The following is a 22,879-nucleotide window of genomic DNA, read 5'->3' on the forward strand; positions in this document are numbered from 1 at the left end:
TCTTATTCCACAGTTAGAGCAGTGAAATGGCAGTCAGGACAGTGGTATGCTCCTCTCGTAGGACGTGGGAAGTCAGGGAGACCTCCAGTGTCCCTGATGACTGCATCTGCAAGAAGTGCATCCAGCTGAAGCTCCTTACCATGTTAGGGAACTGGAGCTGGATGAACCCTGGATCATTCAGGAGACTGAGGAGATGATAGACAGGAGGTACAGGGAGGCAGTCACACCTAGGATGCAGGTAGCTAGGTGACCATCAGGAGAGGGAATGGGGATAAGCAGTCAGTGCAGGGTACCCCTGAGGCTGTTCCCCTCAATAACAAGTATATCATTTTGAATACTGTTGGGGGGAACAACCTACCAGAGGAAAGCCACAGTGGCCAGGTCTCTGGAACTGAGTCGGGCTCTGTGGCTCAGAAGGGAAGGGAGGGGGGTGGGGGGGAGAGGAGTGCAGTAGTGATTGGGGATTCATTGGTTAGGGGGCCAGATAGGATGTGGCTAAGTTGTTTCCCTTGGTGGCTGAGTTCAGGACAAGAGGGCACAGTCTTAGAATTAGAGGGTACCCATTTAGAACAGAGATGAGGAGAAATTTCTTTAGCCAGAGGGTCGTGCATTTATGGAATTCGTTGCCACAGACAGCTGTGGAGGCCCGATCATTGGCATGTTGAAGGAGGAGATTGATAGGTATCTAATTAGTCAGGGTATCAAGGGATATGGGGAAAAGGCCGGGACTTGGAGCTAGATGGGAGAATAGTTTAGCTCATGGTGAAGTGGCGGAGCAGACTCGATGTGCAAAATGGCCTACTTCTGCTCCCTTGTCTTTGATCGCGTGGTATTTTGTGGACAAGAACAACTCCCAGATGGTATGTTACTTCCCAGATGCCAAGGTCAGAGACATCTCGGATCGAGTCTACAGCATTCTGAAGGGGGAGGGTGAGCAGCCAGAAGTCGTGGTCCACATCAATACCAATGGCATAGGCAGGAAGGATGACGAGGTCTTGCAAAGTGAGTTGAGGGAGCTAGGTGCTAAGATAAAAGACAGGACCTGAAGGGTGGTGATCTCAGAATTGCTACCCATGCCACGTGCTGGTGAGGAAAGAAATAGGAAGATAGTGTAGTTTAACACGTGGATAAGGAGATGGTGCAGGAGGGAGGGCTTCAGATGTTTGGATCATTGAGCTCTCTTCCAGGACAGCTGGGATCTGTGCAAACGGGGCGGTTTGCACCAAAACTGAAGGGGGACCAATATTCTTGTGGGAAGGTCTGCTGGGGCTGCTCGGGGGTGGGGGGGTTTAAACTAGAGATGCAGGGAGGTGGGAACCAGAGTGGCAGGGCAGCAGGTGGAGTGACAGTGGGGAAAGTAGATGTTAAACCTACAAGCAAAGACAGAAATCGACTGGTTGATGAGCATGGTGGGACTAATGTTCTGAGATACGTCTATTTCAATGCGAGGAGTATTGAGTATAGATCAGTATGTGGAATTATGATGTTCTAGCCATTAGTGAGACTTGGTTGCACAAGGGGCAGGACTGGCAGCTCAATGTTCCGGGGTTCCAATGTTTTAGACATGAAAGACGGAGGTATGAAAGGAGGAGGGGTGGCATTACACATCAGGGCAAATATCACCGCAGTGCTCAGAGAGGACATACTGTATTGGAGGGATCGTCAACTAAGACAATATGGGTGGAACTGAGGAATAAGAAAAGGATAACTACATTAATATGACTATATTATAGACCTCCCAATAGTCGTCAGGAGAGATAGCAGACAGTTGCAAGAAAAATAAGTCTGTGATAGTAGGTGATTTTAACTTTCCACCTATTGACTGGGATTCCCATACTATGAAGGGATTAGATGGGATAGAGTTTATCAGATGAGTTCAGGAAAGTTTCCTTAATCAATATGTAGAGGTCCCAACTAGAGACAGTGCGATACTGGATCTCCTCTTAGGGAATGAGATAAGGCCGGTGACGGAAGTGCATGTAGGGGAACACTTTGGATCTAGTGATCATAATTCCATTAGTTTCAAGATAATTATGTAGAAGGATAGGACTGGTCCTCGGGTTGAGATTCTAAATTGGACTGACGCCAATTTTGATGGCACCAGAAGGGATCTGGTAGGCGTGGATTGGGATAGGCTGTTTTCTGACAAAGAGATGCTTAGTAAGTGGGAGGCCTTCTAAAGTGAAATACTGAGAGTACAGAATCTGTATGTTCCTGTTAGAATAAAAGGCAAGGCTAACAGGTTTAAGGAACCTGGGTTATCGAGGGATATTGAGACCCTGGTAATGAAAAAGAAGGTGGCACATATCAGGTATAGGCAGTTAGGATCAAATGAGGCACTTGAGGAGGATAAGAAATGCAAGAGAACACTTAAGAGAGAAATCAGGAAGGCAAAAGAGGACATAAAGTTGCACTGTAAGACAAGGTAAAATAGAATCGCAAGGTTTCTACAGCTATATTAAGAGCAAAAGCGTAGCAAGGGACAAAATTGGACCTCTTGAAGATCAGAATGGTCATCTATGCATGGAGCCAAAAGAGAGGGGGAGATCTTCAATGAATTTTTTGCATCTGTATTTAACCTGGAGACAAAGCAAAGAGACTAGAACTGAGGCAAAAGAGTAGTGAGGTTATGGGCCATATCTGGATTACGGAAGAGGAGGTGTTGGCTGTCATGAGGTAAATGAAGGTGGATTAATCCCCAATGCCTGACAAGGTGTCTCCTCAGACCTTGTGGGAGGCTAGTGCAGAAATTGCAGGGGCTCTGGCAGAGATATTTAAAAAAATCCTTAGCCACGGGTGAGGTGCTGGAGGACTGGAGGATCGTTCAAGAAAGGCTTTAAGAATAAGCTGGGTAATTATAGGCCAGTGAGCCTGACGTCAGTCATGGGTAAATTATTGGAAGGTATTCTATTTGGAGAGACAGGGCTTGTTTAGGGATAGTTAACATGGCTTTGTGCAAGGTAGGTCATGTCTAACCAATCTTACAGAGTTTTTTGTGGAGGTTACCAAGAAGGTCAATGAGGGAAAGGCAGTGGACGTTGTCCACATGGACTTTAGCAAGGCCTTTGACAAAGTCCCGGATGGGAGGTTGGTCCAGAAGTTTAAGTCACTTGGCATTCAGGGTGAAGTAGCAAATTGGATTCAACATTGGCTTAGTGGGAGACGCCAAAGAATAGTAGTAGATGGTTGTCTCTCTGACTGGAGGCCTGTGACTAGTGGTGTGCCGCAGGGATTGGCACTGGGTCCGTTGTTGTTTATCATCTATATTAATGATAAAGTGGTAAACTGGATCAGCAAATTTGCGGATGACACCAAGATTGGGGGTGTAGTGAACAGCGAGGAAAGCTATCAAAGCTTACAACGTGATCTTGACCAGCTAAGAGAATGGGCTGAAAAATGGCAGGTAGAATTTAATGCAGACAAGTGTGAGGTGTTGCACTTTGGGAGGACAAACCAGGGTAAGACTTACACTGGTAGGGCTCTGAGGTGTGCAATAGAACAAAGGGACCTGGGAATACAGGTCCACTGTTCCTTGAAAGTGGAGTCACAGGTAGATAGGGTCATAAAGAGAGCTTTTGGCACTTTGGCCTTCATAAATCAGGGCACTGAGTGCAGGAGTTGGGATGTTATGCTGAAGTTGTGAGGCCGAATTTAGAGTTTTGTGTGGAGTTCTGGTCACCTACCTACAGGAAAGATATCAATAAGCTTGAAAGACTGCAGAGAAAATTTACATGGATGTTGCCAGGACTTGAGGACCTGAGTTACAGGGAAAGGTTGAATAGATTAGGATTTTATTCCCTGGAGTGCAGGAGAATGAAGGGAGATCTTATGGAAGTCTACAAAATTGAGGGGTATAGATAGGGTGAATGCATGCAGGCTTTCCCCCTCAGGTTGTGTGAGACTAGAATTAGAGGTCATAAGTTTAGGGTGAAAGGTGAAATATTTAAGGGGAATCTGAGGGGAAACTTCTTCACTCAGAGGGTGGTGCGAGTGTGGAATAAGCTGCCAGCAGAAGTGGTGGATGCGGGTTTAATTGTAACACTTAAGAGAAGTTTGGATAGGTACATGGATGGGAGGGGTTTGGAGGGATATGATCCGGGTGCAGGTAGATGGGACTAGGCAGAAGATCAGGTCGGCATGGACTAAATGGGCCGAAGGGCCTGTTTCTGTGCTGTAGTACTCTGACTCTATGATGTGAGATGAAGCAAATGTAAAATGAAGATGAGTTTCTGTGGGCTAATGAATTTGAGAAGAATGCTCCATTGTTTCCCTCAGCTGATGTCGTAAAAGCTTTAGTTAGGTTGAAAAGTCCATATATGGTGGCTGATGCTGCTCTCTGCATTCCTCTTGGAGATATCATGCAGTGAAGATCATGTCCACTGTGCCTCTCAATGGACGGAATTTACACTCCAATTTGGGGATCAGCTCTTCGTCCACTGGAAGCAAGCAGTAGTGGAGGTTCCTGACAATGAATTTCTCTGTGGCAGATAGCAGAGAGACCCTTGTAGTTACCACAGTCAGATTTGTTTCCTTTCTTGAAGGTGGTCATGGTTACAGCTCTCCAAGGTTCCCTATTATATCCTCCTCTTTGCAGATGTGGAAGAATTTTCAAATCAAGACATTGCTTAACCAGAAGTCCAAGTTGATCTACAAATACAGGGGTGAACGACGAAGCGAATTTGGTACAAATATGGATTTGGCACCAACATTTTGAATGACGTCAGGTTTATAAAGAGTAGCCAGGAATGGTATGGAATAGTCAAGTCCAGTGGTTTAAAAAAAGGTGTGCATATAGTTTTCAGCAGAAAGTGAGCTGAGGCAGGAGCCAAGTCAAATGATGTTGTAGAGGTTACAGAGGAATAGGTGGCCTTGGCAGTGGAAAGAGTATCTGGTTCAAGCCTCATTTTGGGATTAGATTTATGATTATGACCATGATTACAAGTAGCCTGATTCACTTTTAAACCACAGGTGAAGTCAGTAGTCAGAATTGGAATTTGTGGCCAATATTTAGTTTGATGAAGTTGCTGTTTATCTCATACTAAGCATCAAAAAAGTGATCTGTTAGTTTTTAAACAATCCTGGAAAATGGGGGAGGAAGGAGGAGGAATTAAGCAGATGGTTAGGGAGAGCTGAGAGTCATAAGCAGGTATGTGGAAGCTAATGCTGATTTTATATGATGTTGCTGAGGGGCAGCACATAGATGAGAAATAGGCTGAGGGGCACCACATAGATGAGAAATAGAAGAGGCCCAAAGGTAAATCCAGGGAAGATGATATAAGTGGTCACGCAAGAACAGTAAGACATGGCATGTGATTCTCTGGTCATATCTGGTGAGGTGAAAGTGCAATTAGGCAAGTGCAGTCTTACTCAGCTGAGTAACAGTGGAATGGAATTGCAGGAATTAGCCGCATCAAAGGCTGCAGACAGGCCAAGGAGGAATATATTACCTTTGTCACAATTGCACTGGCTGTCATTAGTAATTTTGATAAGAACAGCATCAGTGATGGAACTTGAGTAGGCATATTCATTCAAGGAGTGCCTGCTGATCTCTTTTGAGTTACTGTTGTGGAGAAGCACATGAATTGTGCAGAGAATAAAGGAAACAAGTAAATTATTCATGTTTGTAGAATGGAAAGCCAGACTCCAAACACCACCTTATCTTCCCACAATTCCTGGCAGAAAGATTTAGCAAGGTTGATATATGCATTCAAGTGTGTCATTGGTAATTTTTTATTTTTTTAAAAAGATGCTAATTGACAATAACATGAGCTTTTTTATCTTTGGATTGTTGACAATAAAATTTTGCTTATACCTAATGTATGACTCTCTTGGTTGCTGACTTGTTTAAAATCTACTTGTTTACAGTTGATGCAGTGCTTCATTTAGCTGATGGCTGAACTAGTGACAATTTCATCTCTAGATCAAAAAGAAAGTTTTGGATTCAAGCCCATTTGCAGGATTTAACCATGTAATCTCGGTTGACAATTTAGTGCAGTATTGAGCTCACACAACACTTTTTTTTGAAATAAAAGCAGTGGATTTTGCAGATGCCTTGACCAATATTGCTTCCTTAACAAAAAGCCCTCAAAGAGATTAACAAGGTTGAAGTCAAAGTTGAATTTATTGTCGTATGTAAGTATGTACATGTAGATGCTTTCTATGGTGGGGAGGGATGTGCCCATGATGTATTGGGCTGAGTTCACTACTCTCTGCAGTTTCTTGCATTCCTGCACATTTGAATTGATGTATCAGACCATGATGCAACCAGTCAGGATACTTTCAACAGTACAACAATACAAGTTTGGTAGCATGTTTGGTGTTGTTATTTATTGGATGATGCTTTGTGTAAACAGCAATAACGTACACAGTGTAATTGATTGAATGGTCTAGCCCCTATTTGTCTGTAAGTGTGGTGCAGCTTGTAGGGTTGCTACCTCATAGCTCCAGTGTACTAGGTTCAATCCTGATCTCCGGTGTCACCTGTGTGGAGTTTGCACCTTTTCCTTGCGATCACATGGATTTCTCTCATGTCTCAAAGATGCATGGGTAGGTGGTTAATTGGCTGCTGTAAATTGACCCTATTGTGTGCGGGAGTGGTAGAATCTGGGAAGGTGACGGGAATGTGAAAAGAATATGTTACAGGGAAAATTAGTGGTGAATAGGATAGCTATGTAAATCAACATAGACTTGATGGTTGAAAATTGCCTTCTCCTATGTCGTATGAAAAAGTTATTATTGTTTGCTATCATTATATCATGAAATTGATAGCAACTTCAAGATTTCTACATGTAGGAATCGAAAAGTTTGTGCTGATGATTCAGTCCTGCTTTGCAGGCTGTACTGTTTTACTGCTTTCAGCAGAATCAGGGAATTGATATAAAATTAATCGCATCATGTTATGTTGAAGAAGATATTTTGGTTGCATGACATCCTAGTGAGCTTTTAATGGCATTTTAAGCTGCAAATTCTGTTTTGGAAATGAAAAAAAAAATTTTGGATTATAATTAATCTGAAATACTTTAATATATAATTTTGATTTTTGTTATTTAACAACATTTATTTTTGATATTTCAGTTTCTTCCCGAATCTAACATGCATATTTTAAACTTTATTTCACACTCTGTGAAATGTTTAAAATACTAACTGAAAGTGACTCTTCCTGGTTTGTTGTCTGTGAGAATTCTTCAATGTAATTGGCTGCTTATCCAGCCAGATGATATATTGCTGCTAGACGAGAAGGATCCATTTGACCCGATGCCTGAAAGCAACTGACATTGGAAACTGGGTGAGATTACTAGGTATTGAAGGACTCCTTCCTTTGTGGCTATTGCTGCCACTTTGCTGTTGACTGCAAAATTGTGTGTTTGGAATAATTCTGAAAGCAGTAATAATGCTCTATTTAAATGCAAACTTTTTTCCTCCTCCTACTCATTTTATTTTAGTAAATTGACAGTTTTTTTCTCCTATCCTTTCCTTAACCCTGAGATAATTGATCTTAATGATCTACTTGCAGTATTTTTCACATGGTTTCCCTTGTGCCTCATCAATCCATATTAATTAGTATAATCACATATTCATGTCAGATCAAGTTGAAAAACTGCACAAGGAAAAGATAGGACCTTATAAAGGGGTTCCTGAAGAAGATTTTTTCAAGTCCTAAAATTATACCTCTTTGATTCTTCGTGGTTAATTTAAAAAAATGAAAAGAAACAAAATGTTTTCTCTTCTGCACTTACACTGCTATAATGTTGGTTGCAAGTTTGTGAAAAGCAAGCCCCCAGAGATAACAGTATGACAATGGCAGATAATCTTTGATGATTTTGATTGAAAAATAAATAATTCACCCATGACAATTCATCTGCCTTTCTTCAAAATAGTTGCACGTGATCCACCTGAGGGACTAAAACGGGCTAAGCAATTTATCTGAAAGATACACCTCTGACAACATAGCCTCCCTCAGTCTTGCACTGAGCTTACAGCCTAAAATTGTGCCCAAGTCTTTGGGGTGGTATTTGAATCCATAATCTTTTGCCTCAGAGGTGAGAGAGCCACCATTTATCCAGAATTTGCAGGACTTTTTAAACACACGGAGAACTTGAGGCAACTATCATAGGTAAACTTAAGAAGAAGCTTGTTAATAATTAATGAAGAAAAGAAATAAGATAAATGGTTATGAAGTAGGTTGGGAGGAGGATCATATAGAGCATAAACACCGGCATCAGAACATGAAAAATAAGAACAGCAGTGTGCCAAACTCAATGAGCCTGCTCCACCATTCAATATCATGGCTGATAATCTATCTTAACTTGCCAGCAGTCACCATGTCTCTGAATTGTAAAAATTCATCTTTCTCAGCCTTCAAGTTAATAGTTGAGCATCCACAGTTTTCTACCCCAGAGAGCTAAGGATTTCTCTTCATCTCAGTCCCAAAGGTCAATATCTTTATCCTATGCACTAACTCTAGCCCTTCTAGCCAAGGGAAACAGTTCTTCCACAATTATCCTCTCAAATATTTTCAGAAATGTATATATTCCAGTGAATAATAGGCTCCTGAGAATAGATGACCATTCAACACAATCATTCCTCTAAAGATTGCACTCTCATCCTAGGAATCATTTGATGCACTATCTCAAAAGTAGGTTTATCCTTCCTAAGATAAGGAGATGAAACTGTGGGCAATACAGACCCATGGAACAGTGGTCAATTTCTTATTTGCTTGCTATATCTTCCCTATCAATTTTCTATAATGCATATTTCAGGCACCCTAATCTCTCTGAACACCAATGTTTAATCGGTGGTCCCCAGTTAAAATTGCGTTCAAAATAAATAACCTTGCCTTCACCACATTATATTGTTTTCTGCGACCTTCTTCTTCACTCATTTCACTTCTCTGTATTCCTTTGAAACCTCTTTACATATTCCTTACTTTCAAACCTAGCTTGAAATCATCATCATACTTGGATATATTACAAATTGGTCCCCTTATCTAAGTCATTAATGTGCATAGTAACTAGCAATGAAACCCAAATGCTGATCCTTAAGGCATCCCACTACTATACCTGATAATAATCTATGAATTTCTACTTAGGTTCCTGTCCACTGACAAATCCTCTTTCTGTCCTAACATATCACCTCCAAAACCATGGCCCATATCTTGTGTTTGTCTGTCATGTGGCAACTTATCACATATCTTTTGAAAATGTAAAAATAAAAAAAACAAAAGAATTTGACTCTGTCACACTTTTCTAAATACTCTTTTATCTCTTCTTTAATAATGGATTCCAGCATTTCCCTGACAGCAGAAATCAGTTTGTCGGTCCTGTTGTTTCATGTTTTCTCCCTCACTTTTTGAATAACAATGTTGTGTTTGCTGTTTTTTCAATCCATGGGATTGTTCTTATTCAAAGTTGATCACAACCAAGGCATCCAAGCCAAACAATCTCCATAGCCACCTCTTTTAGAAATTTTGGATGTTGACCTTCAATTCTAGGTGATTAGCTGGCTCCTTGTCCCATTAGTTTCTCTAGTTATTTTTCTTTACTAATGCTAATCACTTTACATTCCTTACTCCTATAAACTGCTTGGTTCCTTGCTATTCTGGAATAGTTGTTACTCTGCCGTTTTTCCTGAAATAAATTAAAACTTAATTGCATCATTGTTGTTAATGATTTTTAAAATTCTGACTTTTCGGACTAATGTTTACATTAGTATTAAACCAGGGAATTCCCAGCATTAATGCCTGTGGTTTCACGCCTCCCACCTTCCAGTAGTCTAAGACATTATCTTAATAGTACATTATTTAATGGTATTTGTTTTAAGGAGAACCACATTATGTCGACAAAGTTCAGTCTTTCAGATTACATTAAAATCGGAGACCTTTGATGCTAAACGTATGTTCACTTGTACATTTTTCAAATGCATTTAAAGTATGCATTCTTCCATAGTGACACCGTTCCTCCAAACTTCACTTAGCTATATAAGTTTGTGTAAGCACACGACCTCGTCTCTTGTCTTTGTGTAATGAACTGATTTAATACTAGTACATTGTTCTATAGCATTCAGAAATGTTGTGAACAGCAGAAGTCATCGAGGAATATAGCACTCAATACTGTACTCAGACTAAAGTGTTTTTTGCCCCTTGCCAATCTCGTCTTTCACTGCTAAGTCAATTTTAAATCCTTGATAATAAATTACAGCATTTTCTTTACCACTGATGCCAGGCTCTTCTGCGGCTTATGCCTAGAATCTGTTATAAAGGAAGTGGTAACAGTTTCTTACAAAATAATAATATGATGGGGGCAGAGTCAAAATGGATTTGTGAATGGGAAATCACATTTGACAAATCTTGAGGTTGTACCCAGCAGCATAGGTAAGGGTGAACCAGATGATATGCTGTATGTGTGGTTTCAGGATGCCTTTAATAATGTGCCATAGAAGAGATCATTAAACAAAATTAGAGTGCACAGCATTGGGGGCAATATACTGATGTGGATAAAGGATTGGTAAATGGACAGAAAACAGAGTAGGAATAAATGGGTCATTTTCAGATTAGGAGGCAGTGATCCACGGTATACTGTGGATCGGTACTGGGACCCCAGCTGTTCACAATCTGTATCAAAGATTTGGATAAGGAGATGAAGTGCAATGTGTCTGAATTTGTTGTTGATACAAACTCAGCGGCAGTGTTGGCTGTGACAAGGTTGTAGAGAGGTTTTAAGGGACATGGATAGTCAATGGGCAAGGTTGTGGTAAATGGAATGAGAAGAAATCTGAGTTTATCCACTTTAGTACAAAAAATAAAAAGACAAGTTTTTCTTTAATGGAAAGATAACGAAAGGTGTTGGCATTCAGAGAGACCTGGATGCCCTAAAACATGAATCACTGAAAATGTGAATATTCAGCTAGCGATTAGGAAAGCAAACAGGAAATATATACGATCCTGAGGGGTCTTGATGATGTGTATGTGGAGAGGATGTTTTCTCTTGTGGAAGAATCCAGAACTAGAGGTCACTATTTGAAAATAAGTGGTCATGCATTTACTAAAGAGAAGAGACAGAAGTTTTTCTCTCAGAAAGTCATGTGTCTTTGGAACTCCCTTAAAGTCATGGAGTAATACATCCTGGAAACAGGTCCTTCAGCCCACTCATCTATGCTGACAAAGGTGCCTATCTAAGCCAGTCCCATTTACCTGCATTTAGCCCATAACTCTTTAAACCATTCCTATCCATGTACCTGTCCAAATGTCTTTTGGATGTCGTTATTGTATCTGCCTCAACCACTTTCTCTGACAGCTCATTCCATGTATGCACCACCCTCTGTGTGAAGAAATTGCCCATAAAGTCCCTTTGAAATCTTTCCCCTCTCCCCTTAAAATCTTTCTCCTCTCAGCTTAAATGTGAAAGCTGTGTATTTGAAGATTCTTTTGGTAGAGGTAGATAGATTCTTGCTAAGCAAGGAGGTGAATGGTTCCCAAGGGTAGATGGAAATATAGAAATTAGGTTCCAGTCAGACCAGCAATGATTTTATAAAAGCAGACTTAAAGGGCAACTAAACTCCTCCTGCTTCTAATTCATATCTTGGTCTTTAGTGTAAGAGGGTTTTAGTACTATGGTAGCGAGTTCTTGCTGCAAATATCTGGTGTCCCACTATGACTGTGTCTGGAATATTGTGCTCAGATGTGGTCTTTCTGCTGAAGAAAGGATGTACTTGTAATAGTGGGAATGCAGGTTTGTCATATAAGAAGATGCCAAACTGAGATTACATTTTTTAGAGTTTGGAAGAATGAAAGGTGACCTTATAGAAGTGTATAACATCTTCAGGGGCTTGACAGGGCAGATGCAGTGTTGATGTTTCCCCTGGTGGCATTGCCCAAAACCAGAGATTACAGCTTCAAAATAACAGGTTTACCATTTAGAATAGCGATGAGAAGAATTTTTTTGGAAATTCTCCACCCGAGAGGTCTGAGAAGGCTCAGTTACTGAGTTTATTCAAGACTGAGACGGATTGGATTTTAGATATGAAAGGAATCAAGGGATATACGGTTAATGCAGGAAGGTAGCAGTAAATAATCAGCCATGATATTGAGCAGCGGAGGAGGCAGAAGATACCAAGTGGCCTAATCCTGCTATTTAATATGTAAATCTATCTGGATATGTTAAATGTATTCTATCAACCTTCCACATTATTGTATTAATAAATTACTTAAATATATTTGGTAAGACTTAATGTGTTCTCTAAGGGTATTACATTTGGAGACAACATCTTTGAACAGTACTTCTAATAAAGAACTTCAAAAAATGATTCAGATTGGATGGGCAAAATCAACATATGCAGTCAAAAGCTGAAGAATATATAATGTATTGTGCTTCAGTCAAGATTTCTGCAAAAAGTAAAGAAAGTTAATTGGTCATAAACCTTGCACAATAGTCCAGGAAGGAAATGAGGTCTCTTGGGACTCAATGTACCAGATCACTGAAGAAAAACAAATGCTTTGATTCTTAAAATGTTTAATTGGTTAAAGCCAAATTTGGGGACATTCATTAAATCGAGTATTAAATTTTGTGCAGTTAGCTTTCATCACAGATACTGACAGCTCTCCAGTATCATATCCAAGTGACAACCAGAATCATAAGGATTGTTCAATTGAAAGGGATAACACAGCAAGATCAGGTCTTGCTTCCAATAATATCCAAAGGTACACACTTCCTGTTTAGTTAAACATTCTGTGGCATCACCTCTCTCCTTTGCACAGGACCACTGTATCTTTTCACTTGCTCTGATACTAATCAGCTAACGGCGGAACTTGAGACAGAATTTTGAATCTTTCCACACTATTTATTGCTGATCTGTACTGTTTGCCCATTGGGAATGCCTTACGTTATTGGAGTGTTGAGCAAAAAATTGATAGCTTGTAATTTTCTGCCTGGATTTGGTTAAAGTCAAACTGTCAAGTACTATCATTTGTTTTATTAAAAAGATAATTTTTCCACTTCTTATGAGACTTTAATTATATGATCTATTCCTGACTTGGTACTCTGTGAAGAATGAAAAGGAAACTTCCAATGAACCCCTATTTTTTTCAGAAGAAATAATATTACTTTACAAAGTCTTATTGTATGTATCAGCCCTGCTTTGCTGCTGGTGCTATGGAAATGGTAGCCATATAACTTCTAACATTGCCATTATCTGAATCGAGGCTCAGTGAATTTTGGTTCAAATTACCATGTTGCCTTCAGTTGAAAGTAAGGTTCAATGTTACCACTTCCTTTGTCTCATCATTTCCAAGTCACAATGCCCTGCAAGCCAATAGTTTTTTTTGTAATTATACTTTAAAAATGCATTGTTGGTAAGATGCCAGCTATAATTAAACACATTGGGCCGGATCTAATGATGACCATTGAGCCACAAAGCTTGCTGGCCACTTGTCCTTGGGCCACACTGTTACATAGTCTCATAGTTGATTTGAAATCTGTACACCAATGAATGCATTCTCAGGGTTATAGAGAGTAATTAAAATATCAAAATAAGTTGTTGAAATGAGGGGACTGTATTAATTTCTGCATCATTGAGAGAATCATGTTCTATGTTAGTGAAGGCACATTGCTGAAATGTTCACAATATTGATGACTAAATTATAAACAATTGTATGAAAGCCTTGTTCCAGAGAGAATTTTAAATGTGTTATATATTTTATATATTGATGTAACTGTGTCACATTGTATTAGAATGTATTTCTGTAAGTATGTTACAGGAGGCATCTTTGTAGTTTCATCACTGGACACCAGAAAAGTTGCATTGTGTGGGAGGAACCATATTAATGCCTGTCCAGTCAATCACCATTTACACCAATTCTACATCAGTCCCACTTTTTATTCTCGCCAAAATTTTGTCAATTCTCCCCAGATTCTAGCACTCACCCACACTCTGGGGCAATTTACTGTGGCCTGTTAACTTACCAATCAGCACATCTTTGTGATGTGGAAGGAAATCAGAACACCCAGAGGAAACCCACGCGGTCACAGGGAGAAAGTGCAACCTCCACACAGACAGCACCCAAGGTCTCCGGTGCTGTGAGGCAGCAGCCCCACCAGTTATAACACTGATGCATGCGCCATGTCCAGAAAAAACAGGAAACAAATTCAAACTTTTATCTTGTTAGTATATAAGTATTGCCTGAAGTGGATAAAATCACCTGCCAGTCTAATATTAAATGCCATTGAGAAAACAAGATCCTAATTTTAACTTGTAGTCTATTCTAACATGGTTGATAAGATTCAGGAAGATCTGGAAAGACCTCTGAAGAGATAAAATAATATTTAATGCTGAGAAGTGCTACTATACATTAGATAAAAAGAATGAGGAGGGGCAATGTAACTTAAATCTTCAAAGGAAATGCTGGAAATAAGAGACAACTGGGTATCTGCATTGATCTTTGAAGACAGCAAAACTATTTGAGGAAGCTATTATAGGATTATTTTACAAGGTCAGTGTAAAGTCCTATTGTATATATTCTTCTATCACACCTGCTTTGTTTGCTGGTGCTATGGGCATGGTAGCCATAGGTCTTGTTCTTTCAAATGTTGTCATCATCTAAACGGAGGCTCAGTGAACCTACTATACAGCTTCAAACTACCAAATTAACTTAAATTGAGATTAATTTTCAATGTTGCCACTTCCCTTTTTTAATCTTTCTCAAGTCACAGGACACTGCAAGCCCATAGTTTTTTGTAATTATGTCTTTTTAAAGTGCATTGTTAGTAAGATACCAGCAATAATTAAACATTCTTAGTACCATGTAAACTTCATTTTAGGAAGATGTCAATGTCTTGGAAAGAGTACAGAAGATGTTTCCCAGCTTGGTCTAAGACATGAGGGACTTTATTTATATGGAGAGGCTGGAAACACTGGGGTTGTTCTCAGGAGAAGGGGTGAAAAAGAACTTTGATGGTCATATTCCAAATCATATGTTTTTGATGGCAACAGTAAATGACAGCTGTCTTTTCTGGTGGCAGAAGGATCAGTAGCCAGTGACTCAGCTGATCTTCAAGCCTAGGTTATGTGATCTCTACTCATCACCTTGTAAATGTGTACAAAAAAATCCTCCCTCTATTCAAACCCTCTACTTATAAAGGCCAACATTTCATTAGTCATTTTGCTTTTATATGTCTGTCACCACAACATTTTAGCAATCTGCGTGCATTCAACCCTAAAACCTTTCAGATTTCAAATGTTCCTAGTATTTTTCCAACTAATAAATGCACCTTTTTTGGTTCAAAATATATAGCCTTGTACCAAGTGTGTTTTGAAATCTGTCTGCCACTATTTTACTGACTCACATAGTCTCAGATTACTTCTTTGTAATTTCATGCTCCCAGATTCACCACTTACTATCTGCCAGTCTGTGTCATTGGTGAACTTGGATGCGTGACTCACTTCATTACTCATTAATAAATGTAGTGAATTGTTAACAACAATCTCTGTTGGTGCCATCAATCACTTCCTTCAATTTGAGTATATATTTATCAAGCTAAATTCAATCTTCTACTGCTAAACCAATCCATTAACCAGATCAATAGTTTGCATTCAATTCCATGAACTTTATTTTAGCTAATATTTTTATACTTGGAACTTATTGAATGCCTTTTGGAAATTCATACAAAATAGAATTGAGGGTGCTTTTCTAACGAATGCTTTAGCTGCTTGATCAGAAATTCAGTTAAGTATATTTATCATAAATCATGACAGTCCTTTTTAAATCCATCGCAGCTCTCACTAATAAGCTGAAATTTCTCAAGTGCTCAGTCACTTTGCTTTTAATTATAAGTTCCAGTATCTCTCTGCAGCAGATTTTAAACTAGCAGGTCTATAATTTCCTGGATGCTCTCTCACACTCTTTTTCAAATAATGGAATTACATCTGTAATTTTCTGATCTCTAAAGGTAAAATTCCTGGATTGAGAGAACTTTGTAAGATTATTCCGAAAATACATGCAATTTCTTTAACACCTTTAAAATCCTGGGACTGAGAGTCTTTTCTACCATTGTTTTTCTTATATTGTTTGCTTGCTTTTGTTATGATACTATAATTCCAAGCAAACTCATCACCAAACTCCGAGACCTGGGACTCGACACCTCCCTCTGAAACTGGATCCTTGACATTCTGACCAACAGACCGCAATCAGTGAGGATAGGCAGCAACACCTCCAGCACAATTATTCTCAACACTGGTGCCCCACAAGGCTGCATCCTCTACTCTACCCTCAATATATTCATGACTGCATGGCCAGATTCTGCTTTAACTCCATCTACAAGTTTGCAGATGATACCACCTTAGTGGGCCGTATCTCAAATAACGATGAGTCAGAGTACAGGAAGGAGATAGAGAGCTCAGTGGCATGGTGTCATGACAACAACCTATCCCTCAATGTCAGCAAAACAAAAGAGCTGGTCATTGACTTCAGGAAGGGGGGATGGTGTATATGCACCTGTCTACATCAATGGTGCTGAGGATGAGAGGGTTGAGAGTTTCAAGTTCCGAGGAGTGAATGTCACCAATAGCCTGTCCTTGTCCAACCATGTAGATGTCATGGCCAAGAAAGCTCACCAGCACCCTCACTTCCTCAGAAGGCTAAAGAAATTTGGCATGTCACCTTTGACACTCACCAACTTTTATCAATGCACCATAGAAAGCATCCTATCAGGATGCATCACGGCTTGGTATGGCAACTGTTCTGCCTGGGTCTGCAAGAAACTGCAGAGAGTTATGGACACAGTCCAGCACATCACAGAAACCAGCCTCCCCTCTGTCTATACCTCTTGCTGCCCTGTGAAGCAGCCAACATACTCAAAGACCCCACCCACCCGGGTCATTCTCTCTTGTCCCCTCTCCCATCAGGCAGAAGATACAGGAGCCTGAGGGCATATACCACCAGACTCAAGTACAGCTTCTATCCCACTGTGAAAAGACTATTGAACAGTTCCCTTATATGATGAGAGTGACTCTTGACCTCACAATTTACCTTGTTATGACCTTGCACCTTATTGTCTACCTGCACTGCACTTCCTCTGTAGCTGTGACACTTTACTCTGTATTCTGTTATTATTTTTACCCTGTACTACCTCAATGCACTGTGTAATGAATTGATCTGTATGAGCGATATGCAAAACAAGTTTTTCACTGTACCTCGGTACAAGTGACAGTAATAAACCAATACCAATACCATTAAAGAGTTCCAGTCCTGGGTTCATTAGTGGCTTTCATTAGCTGATGGATAAACCATATAAGATGATACGAATGAATAATCTCGGGTGATTTTTCTTGTCATGGACTGGGGATGAGGCTGCACAAATGTTCTCTTTGTCAATTACATAAAAGCCAAAATATTCCCAAATGTGAATCATTTCAAATAACATCAGGGTGATTTACTGATGCAATAATTAAACTTTGAGTGATGAGAATAATTTCAAATCATCAAAGTGAGTAGAATGGTTGCAATATATTAGGTTACTTAAATAAAATATAGAACATTAGTAATCTTACAATCAGTCAAGTCTCACTAATTTGAGGTCAAAATTGAGTATTCAGCTTGGAGCCCTTCCCTAGTTCTGATCAAAGAAACTCATAGAGGACAGTCTCATATTTCAATCTTAGTTCCAAAATGTTGAACAGTCAATTTCATGAGTATGTTTTTGCATGCTCTTTCATTTATTCCTGGTGCACTCTGAGATCTGTGGTAAATTACAATAAATTATTATCTACCAAGTCAAAATTTTAACATGTCATTTTCAGAAAGGAATTGTACATAAGTTTGCATCTTAATTTTATTTTTCAAATTGTGATTGATTGTTGCCAGGTAAATATATGGTAATGGAAATCTCAAAGATTTATTTCCAAGACAGTTGATCACAAGAAGAAAATATGCTCCAACAACTTGTATTTAATGTTATCAATGGAACCTTCATGGTTTCTATTATGGGTGCAGATGAGATCTGATATATATTTGGAGTCACAGCTCAAGAAGATTAGCATACTGCATCCTGTTTCCTACTAATTTGATAATTCATTTCATTGTTTTTGATTTGGTCATTTTTTCTGGGAAAGTAATTAATTTATGACAAACATTCATATGACTTGACGTACTTCAAAGAGGTAACAGAAAATTTGCATTTTTATATTTCAGATTGGAAACTTGCAGCAGAGCACAATGAAGAAAGTGAAAAGAACACTACCTAGTCCACCACCTGAAGAAATAATGCACGGCGGTGTACCACTTCATCCACAACTATTTGCAACTTCACTGCCTCGCAAACGGGGACCACTGCCAGATCAGATCACTCGTGATAAACTCCTGAAGGATATCAGTCATGAACTGGAAAAAGTAGAGCAAGAATCAAACAAACTCCAGAAGAAACAGGCAGAGCTTGATGAAGAAGAGAAAGAAATTGATGCAAAGCTACGATACATAGAGCTTGGAATCAATCGAAGGAAGGAAACATTTGTCAAAGATCCAACCAAACGAGATCTGGGATATGTACGGGGTCTGGGAGAGGACAGGGATTATATGTCGGACAGCGAAGTTAATAATGTCAGAATATCTTCATACAACAGCAACAATCTCTTAGCGAGGCCACACACTGCTCCACTCAATCAGTATTCTGAATTTTCAATAGCACAGCATCCAACCACATCATCTCATTACCCTCCATCACAGGTCACTTCTCAAGGTCTGACAACCTATCAACAAGGAGGATATCAACCACTCCATTATCCAGTTCCCAATACTTACCAGTCACAAAACAATTTTCAGTCTCATCCAAATTTACATTCTCAAAACACTTTTCAGCCACAATCATATCCCCAGAACACAAACTACCAGACTGACAGTAGTTTACAGAACATAGCTGGATTCCAGTCACCTAACCAGTACAATACTCATACTACCTATCCAAATCAGGCTCCCTTCCAGTCTGCTCAGTATCAGCAACAGGCAAACGTCCCAACACAACATCAGAAGCCAAGGCAAACATCATTAGCTGATCTTGAACAGAAGATACCCACCAATTATGAAGTAATTGGTAATACAAATGCAATTATTTCTGCGACTTCATCTGAGAAAGTTTACACAACTACAACAGTGAGTAACAACTATGACCAGTACAAGAATACAGAGTTGAGAGTTGCTGACAGTGGAAGTGCAATAGAAAGTCCTTCAACTAACTATTCAGCAGACTCCCTGTATGCAAACCTAGAACACAATATTTCTCGCAATTATGTTATGATTGATGATATTAGTGAATTGACCAAAGAGAATACCTCAGCAACAGAAAATCAGAAAGTAGAACCACCTCCTCAACCTAGTAATACAAGACATGGAAAAGAAAAGAATGACTTCATGGAGGCAACCAATTCTAATAGGACCCATGCATATAATAAAGCTGGTGATGAATCAGAGGAAGACATATATGACCTCCAAGTATCAGACCATCGAGGGAAGAATGGATACCAAAGGAATTCAGATGGCCATGGCAGAATATCAAATAGCTCAAGTGGATCTTCATGTTACTATGCAGATAGCAATCACAAACATTCCTCTCGAACAGACAAGCACAACTCTTCTTATGGGTCTCAAAAGCATTCATCGAAGCAACAGGCTCCCGCTGTGGTATCTGCCAAACGCAGCAAACACAGAAAACAAAATATAGAACAGAAAATCTCCAAGTTTTCGCCAATAGAGGAAGCTAAAGATGTGGAATCTGATTTTGCTTCATATCCTGCAACAACTTCAGCAGCAGGAAACAATGTGATCTTGAAGGCACAGAAGCTTCAGGATGAGATAACATATGGTCTCAAGAAGAACATTTATGATCATCAGAGATATTCTGGTCATGGTAGTAGAGAATCATTGCAAGATTCAGAGAGAGGCTACAGCAATGGCAACAGATCAAGATCTTCCTCAATGTATGGGATGGAAAAATCTGGAAAAGAAGCCCCTAGTCCTAGAAGTAAATCTTATGAAAGAGATGCAATGGAGCGGTCTCAGAAGACAGGAATGGGCCATAGTCGAGGACGTGGTCCTATAAGAGCCCAAGCATCCCAAGAGGAAAGCCCTTTGAGTCCTCTGGGAAATCAGGTGCATGCAGGAAGGGCATCTAGAGAACCTCTCCCACCAAATGTTGTAGACAGCCGATCTCAATTTGGCTCTAGCCACTCCCTGCCTGATGTGCAGGATGGAAAAGAGACATCACGTAGCTATACTTATAGAGAGGATGACGGTTACATCATGGATGATATGCACTGTGCTGTGTCTGACAGTGAAGGTAAAGAATATCACTGGTGATCTTGTCAACTTAACAAAGATCATTTAGAAAGCATGGCCAATGCAAAGTTTTCATCAGAAAAACATCAACAGTGTAAATATCTGCATGTATAAAATAGACTTAATTCTTTCATTTAAAGCCTAATTGACTGGCATGTGCCTTTATTCCTTTCTATGCACTCTTTTTTAACGTAAGCATGCTACACAGCTCATTGTTGCTATTGGTGGTATGTATGGTCAGTGATGTGTTTTGTGGGGTAATGTTGTGTGTCAAGTATCTTATCCTGGGACTCACTGCATGTGGCAAGCTGGCTGCATGTGATAAGCTGCCTGCACTGAATCATTGCATGGCTACAGTCTTGGTACCACAGGCACAACAGGAGAACAAATGACTGTAATGTGTTTTTGGTTTTTGAAGCCTATCATTTGGGCCAAGAGGAGACAGACTGGTTTGAAAAGCCCAGGGAGCGTTCCAGACATTACAGTGGACAGCCTTCATCACAGAGACGCAGTTACCGAAGCCACTCGCGCCATGACTATGATGAACCAACAGATGATTCATGGCAACCGGTAGATCGTTCACAGTCACGGTACTCCTCAAAAGAGCACCAGAAACAGTCTGCATATCAGTACGGAGAACCTGCCCGACATTCGTCACGCCATGCAGCTGATGAACCTTCACGGAAATCTTCAAGGCAGCACTCAAAAGAGCAATTTCGCCAAGAATCCCGGCAATATTCCCAACCGCCTTTGCAGAAAAGAAGCCAACAATCAGAGCAAAGATCCCAACGAGATCCTCACCTAGGTTCTGCAGAATGGACCCAGCCTCGATCAGCTTCTGGGCATCATCTTGATGCTGAGTCATCACGATCCCAGAAGCACTCGCAGCAACAACAACAGTCAACCAGAAAACAGTCGGAATCCTCATCTCCTCAACAACATACTCGGACCCAGCACAGTCAGCCTCCACCATCACGGCAAAATCATTCGCAACAGCCAGTGCGGCAGTCAGCGTCGCAAGTGCGGCAGCCTCAACCGTCGCAAGTGCAGCCCCCGTCGCAACTGCAGCAACAAGCACCCACGCTGCAGCAACAGCAGCAGCCACGCCAATCTCAACCGCAGCAACGGGCACGGCAGCCACAGCAGCAACAAGCACGGGCACCGCAGCAACAAGAGCCACAGCAAACCCAGCAGCAGCAACCAGCACAGCAGCAGCAACGCCAACAACAACAGCAACAACAGCAGCAGCAGCAGCCACCACAACAGGCACAGCAGCAACAGACCCTTCAGCAACCGGTCGGGCAACAACAGCCTCAACCTCAACCCCAAGCACAGCAGCCACAAACAAGGCCAACCATGGTAATTTTTAATTCACTGTTATTATCTCATCATCAAGGTTAGGAATGAACAGTGTAACTCAGAGATATATCACATAATGCAGTTTTCTATGTTTTAATTTCTCAGTTTTACTTATATCACATTGCGTATGATTCAACAGGTACTAATAGCTGTCCAGTTCCTCATCAAGCTTACCATTCCTGATGTATTGTGCCAACATTAAATGATGCCTGGTTATTCCACTGAGACGGCATCACAACATGTCTAATCCTATTTTGCACACATATTGACTGACAAAGGTCACTGGATTGGAATGAGGAACGAATACTGGCTTTTTATCTCCCTGCTGAAGGATAATGTTATAAAGTGATCAAAACAAAAAAAAACAAACTATCCCGCTTCAACCTATTTTTTTTAAGATAAAACTTTTATGATTCTCTCATTTTTCTTTTTGAGATATTTCCTGTACACATTTTTTTCAGTTTCTCAATTAGTATTAATCAAGTAGTGATTGCTTTTATATTCCCAAAGAATAAAATTTAATGACTGACAAGTGACATTTTTTTAGCCCAGATGGATTAAAAATTATGGTGTTCTAGAATAAAGCCTAATTTGATTAACTGCTTTGACTACCGGACTGAGACAGTTATGTAGATTCATGTACTCAAGGTTTAAGTTAGTGAAGGTTTGTTCTGTATTGCACACAAACACTCAGATAATCTGTTTGCTTTCAGTAATATTAAATTTTCATGCATTATCTGGAGACTAAAGTAGGAAACTAATTCGGGTTAATAATTTGTTTTGCAGTTGACTTGTACAGTATAAACCCCTGGATATTTCCAATAGTTGTTTTTTCAGGTCTTTTAATGATCTCCTCAAATAGGTACATAAGTACATAATTTTTTAACCTATCTTGCAACAACAGGATATTATGTCACAATCTTCATCTTTTATAGCTGTATCATCATCAGCTAATCTACCTGTATGTAGGAATTACAAGAAAAGGGAGCACTGAATTAAAGATAGCAATATTATAGACCAATTTGGACTGACTAAAGGTAGACCGATTTAGAGCGGGAGATTTGAAAACAGGTGAGTCTCTGTGCTTGTGCTTGGGAGCTTCACATTGCAGGAGTATAAAAGAGGCACATTTACAAGTTGTTAATAGTTGATTGGCTCATTGGCTAGATAACAGTAGTCAATAAAAAGAAGTAAGTGTCAAGCGGA

At 40.0% G+C, this 22,879-nt stretch overlaps 1 protein-coding gene across 4 annotated transcripts in view; it reads left to right on the plus strand.

Moving 5' to 3' along the window:
• LOC127571451 (protein bassoon-like) overlaps positions 1-22,879 on the plus strand; it is a 389,147-nt gene that overhangs the window by 223,695 nt on the left and 142,573 nt on the right. For all 4 annotated transcript variants that reach the window (XM_052017819.1, XM_052017816.1, XM_052017817.1 and 1 more), the window contains exons 6-7: positions 18,179-20,315; positions 20,733-21,673. In XM_052017819.1, coding sequence (XP_051873779.1) covers positions 18,179-20,315; positions 20,733-21,673 — 3,078 coding nt within the window. The remainder of the gene's footprint in view (positions 1-18,178; positions 20,316-20,732; positions 21,674-22,879) is intronic.

Source organism: Pristis pectinata, chromosome 6 (genome assembly GCF_009764475.1).
Source record: "Pristis pectinata isolate sPriPec2 chromosome 6, sPriPec2.1.pri, whole genome shotgun sequence".
NCBI classification, from domain to species: Eukaryota; Metazoa; Chordata; class Chondrichthyes; order Rhinopristiformes; family Pristidae; genus Pristis; species Pristis pectinata.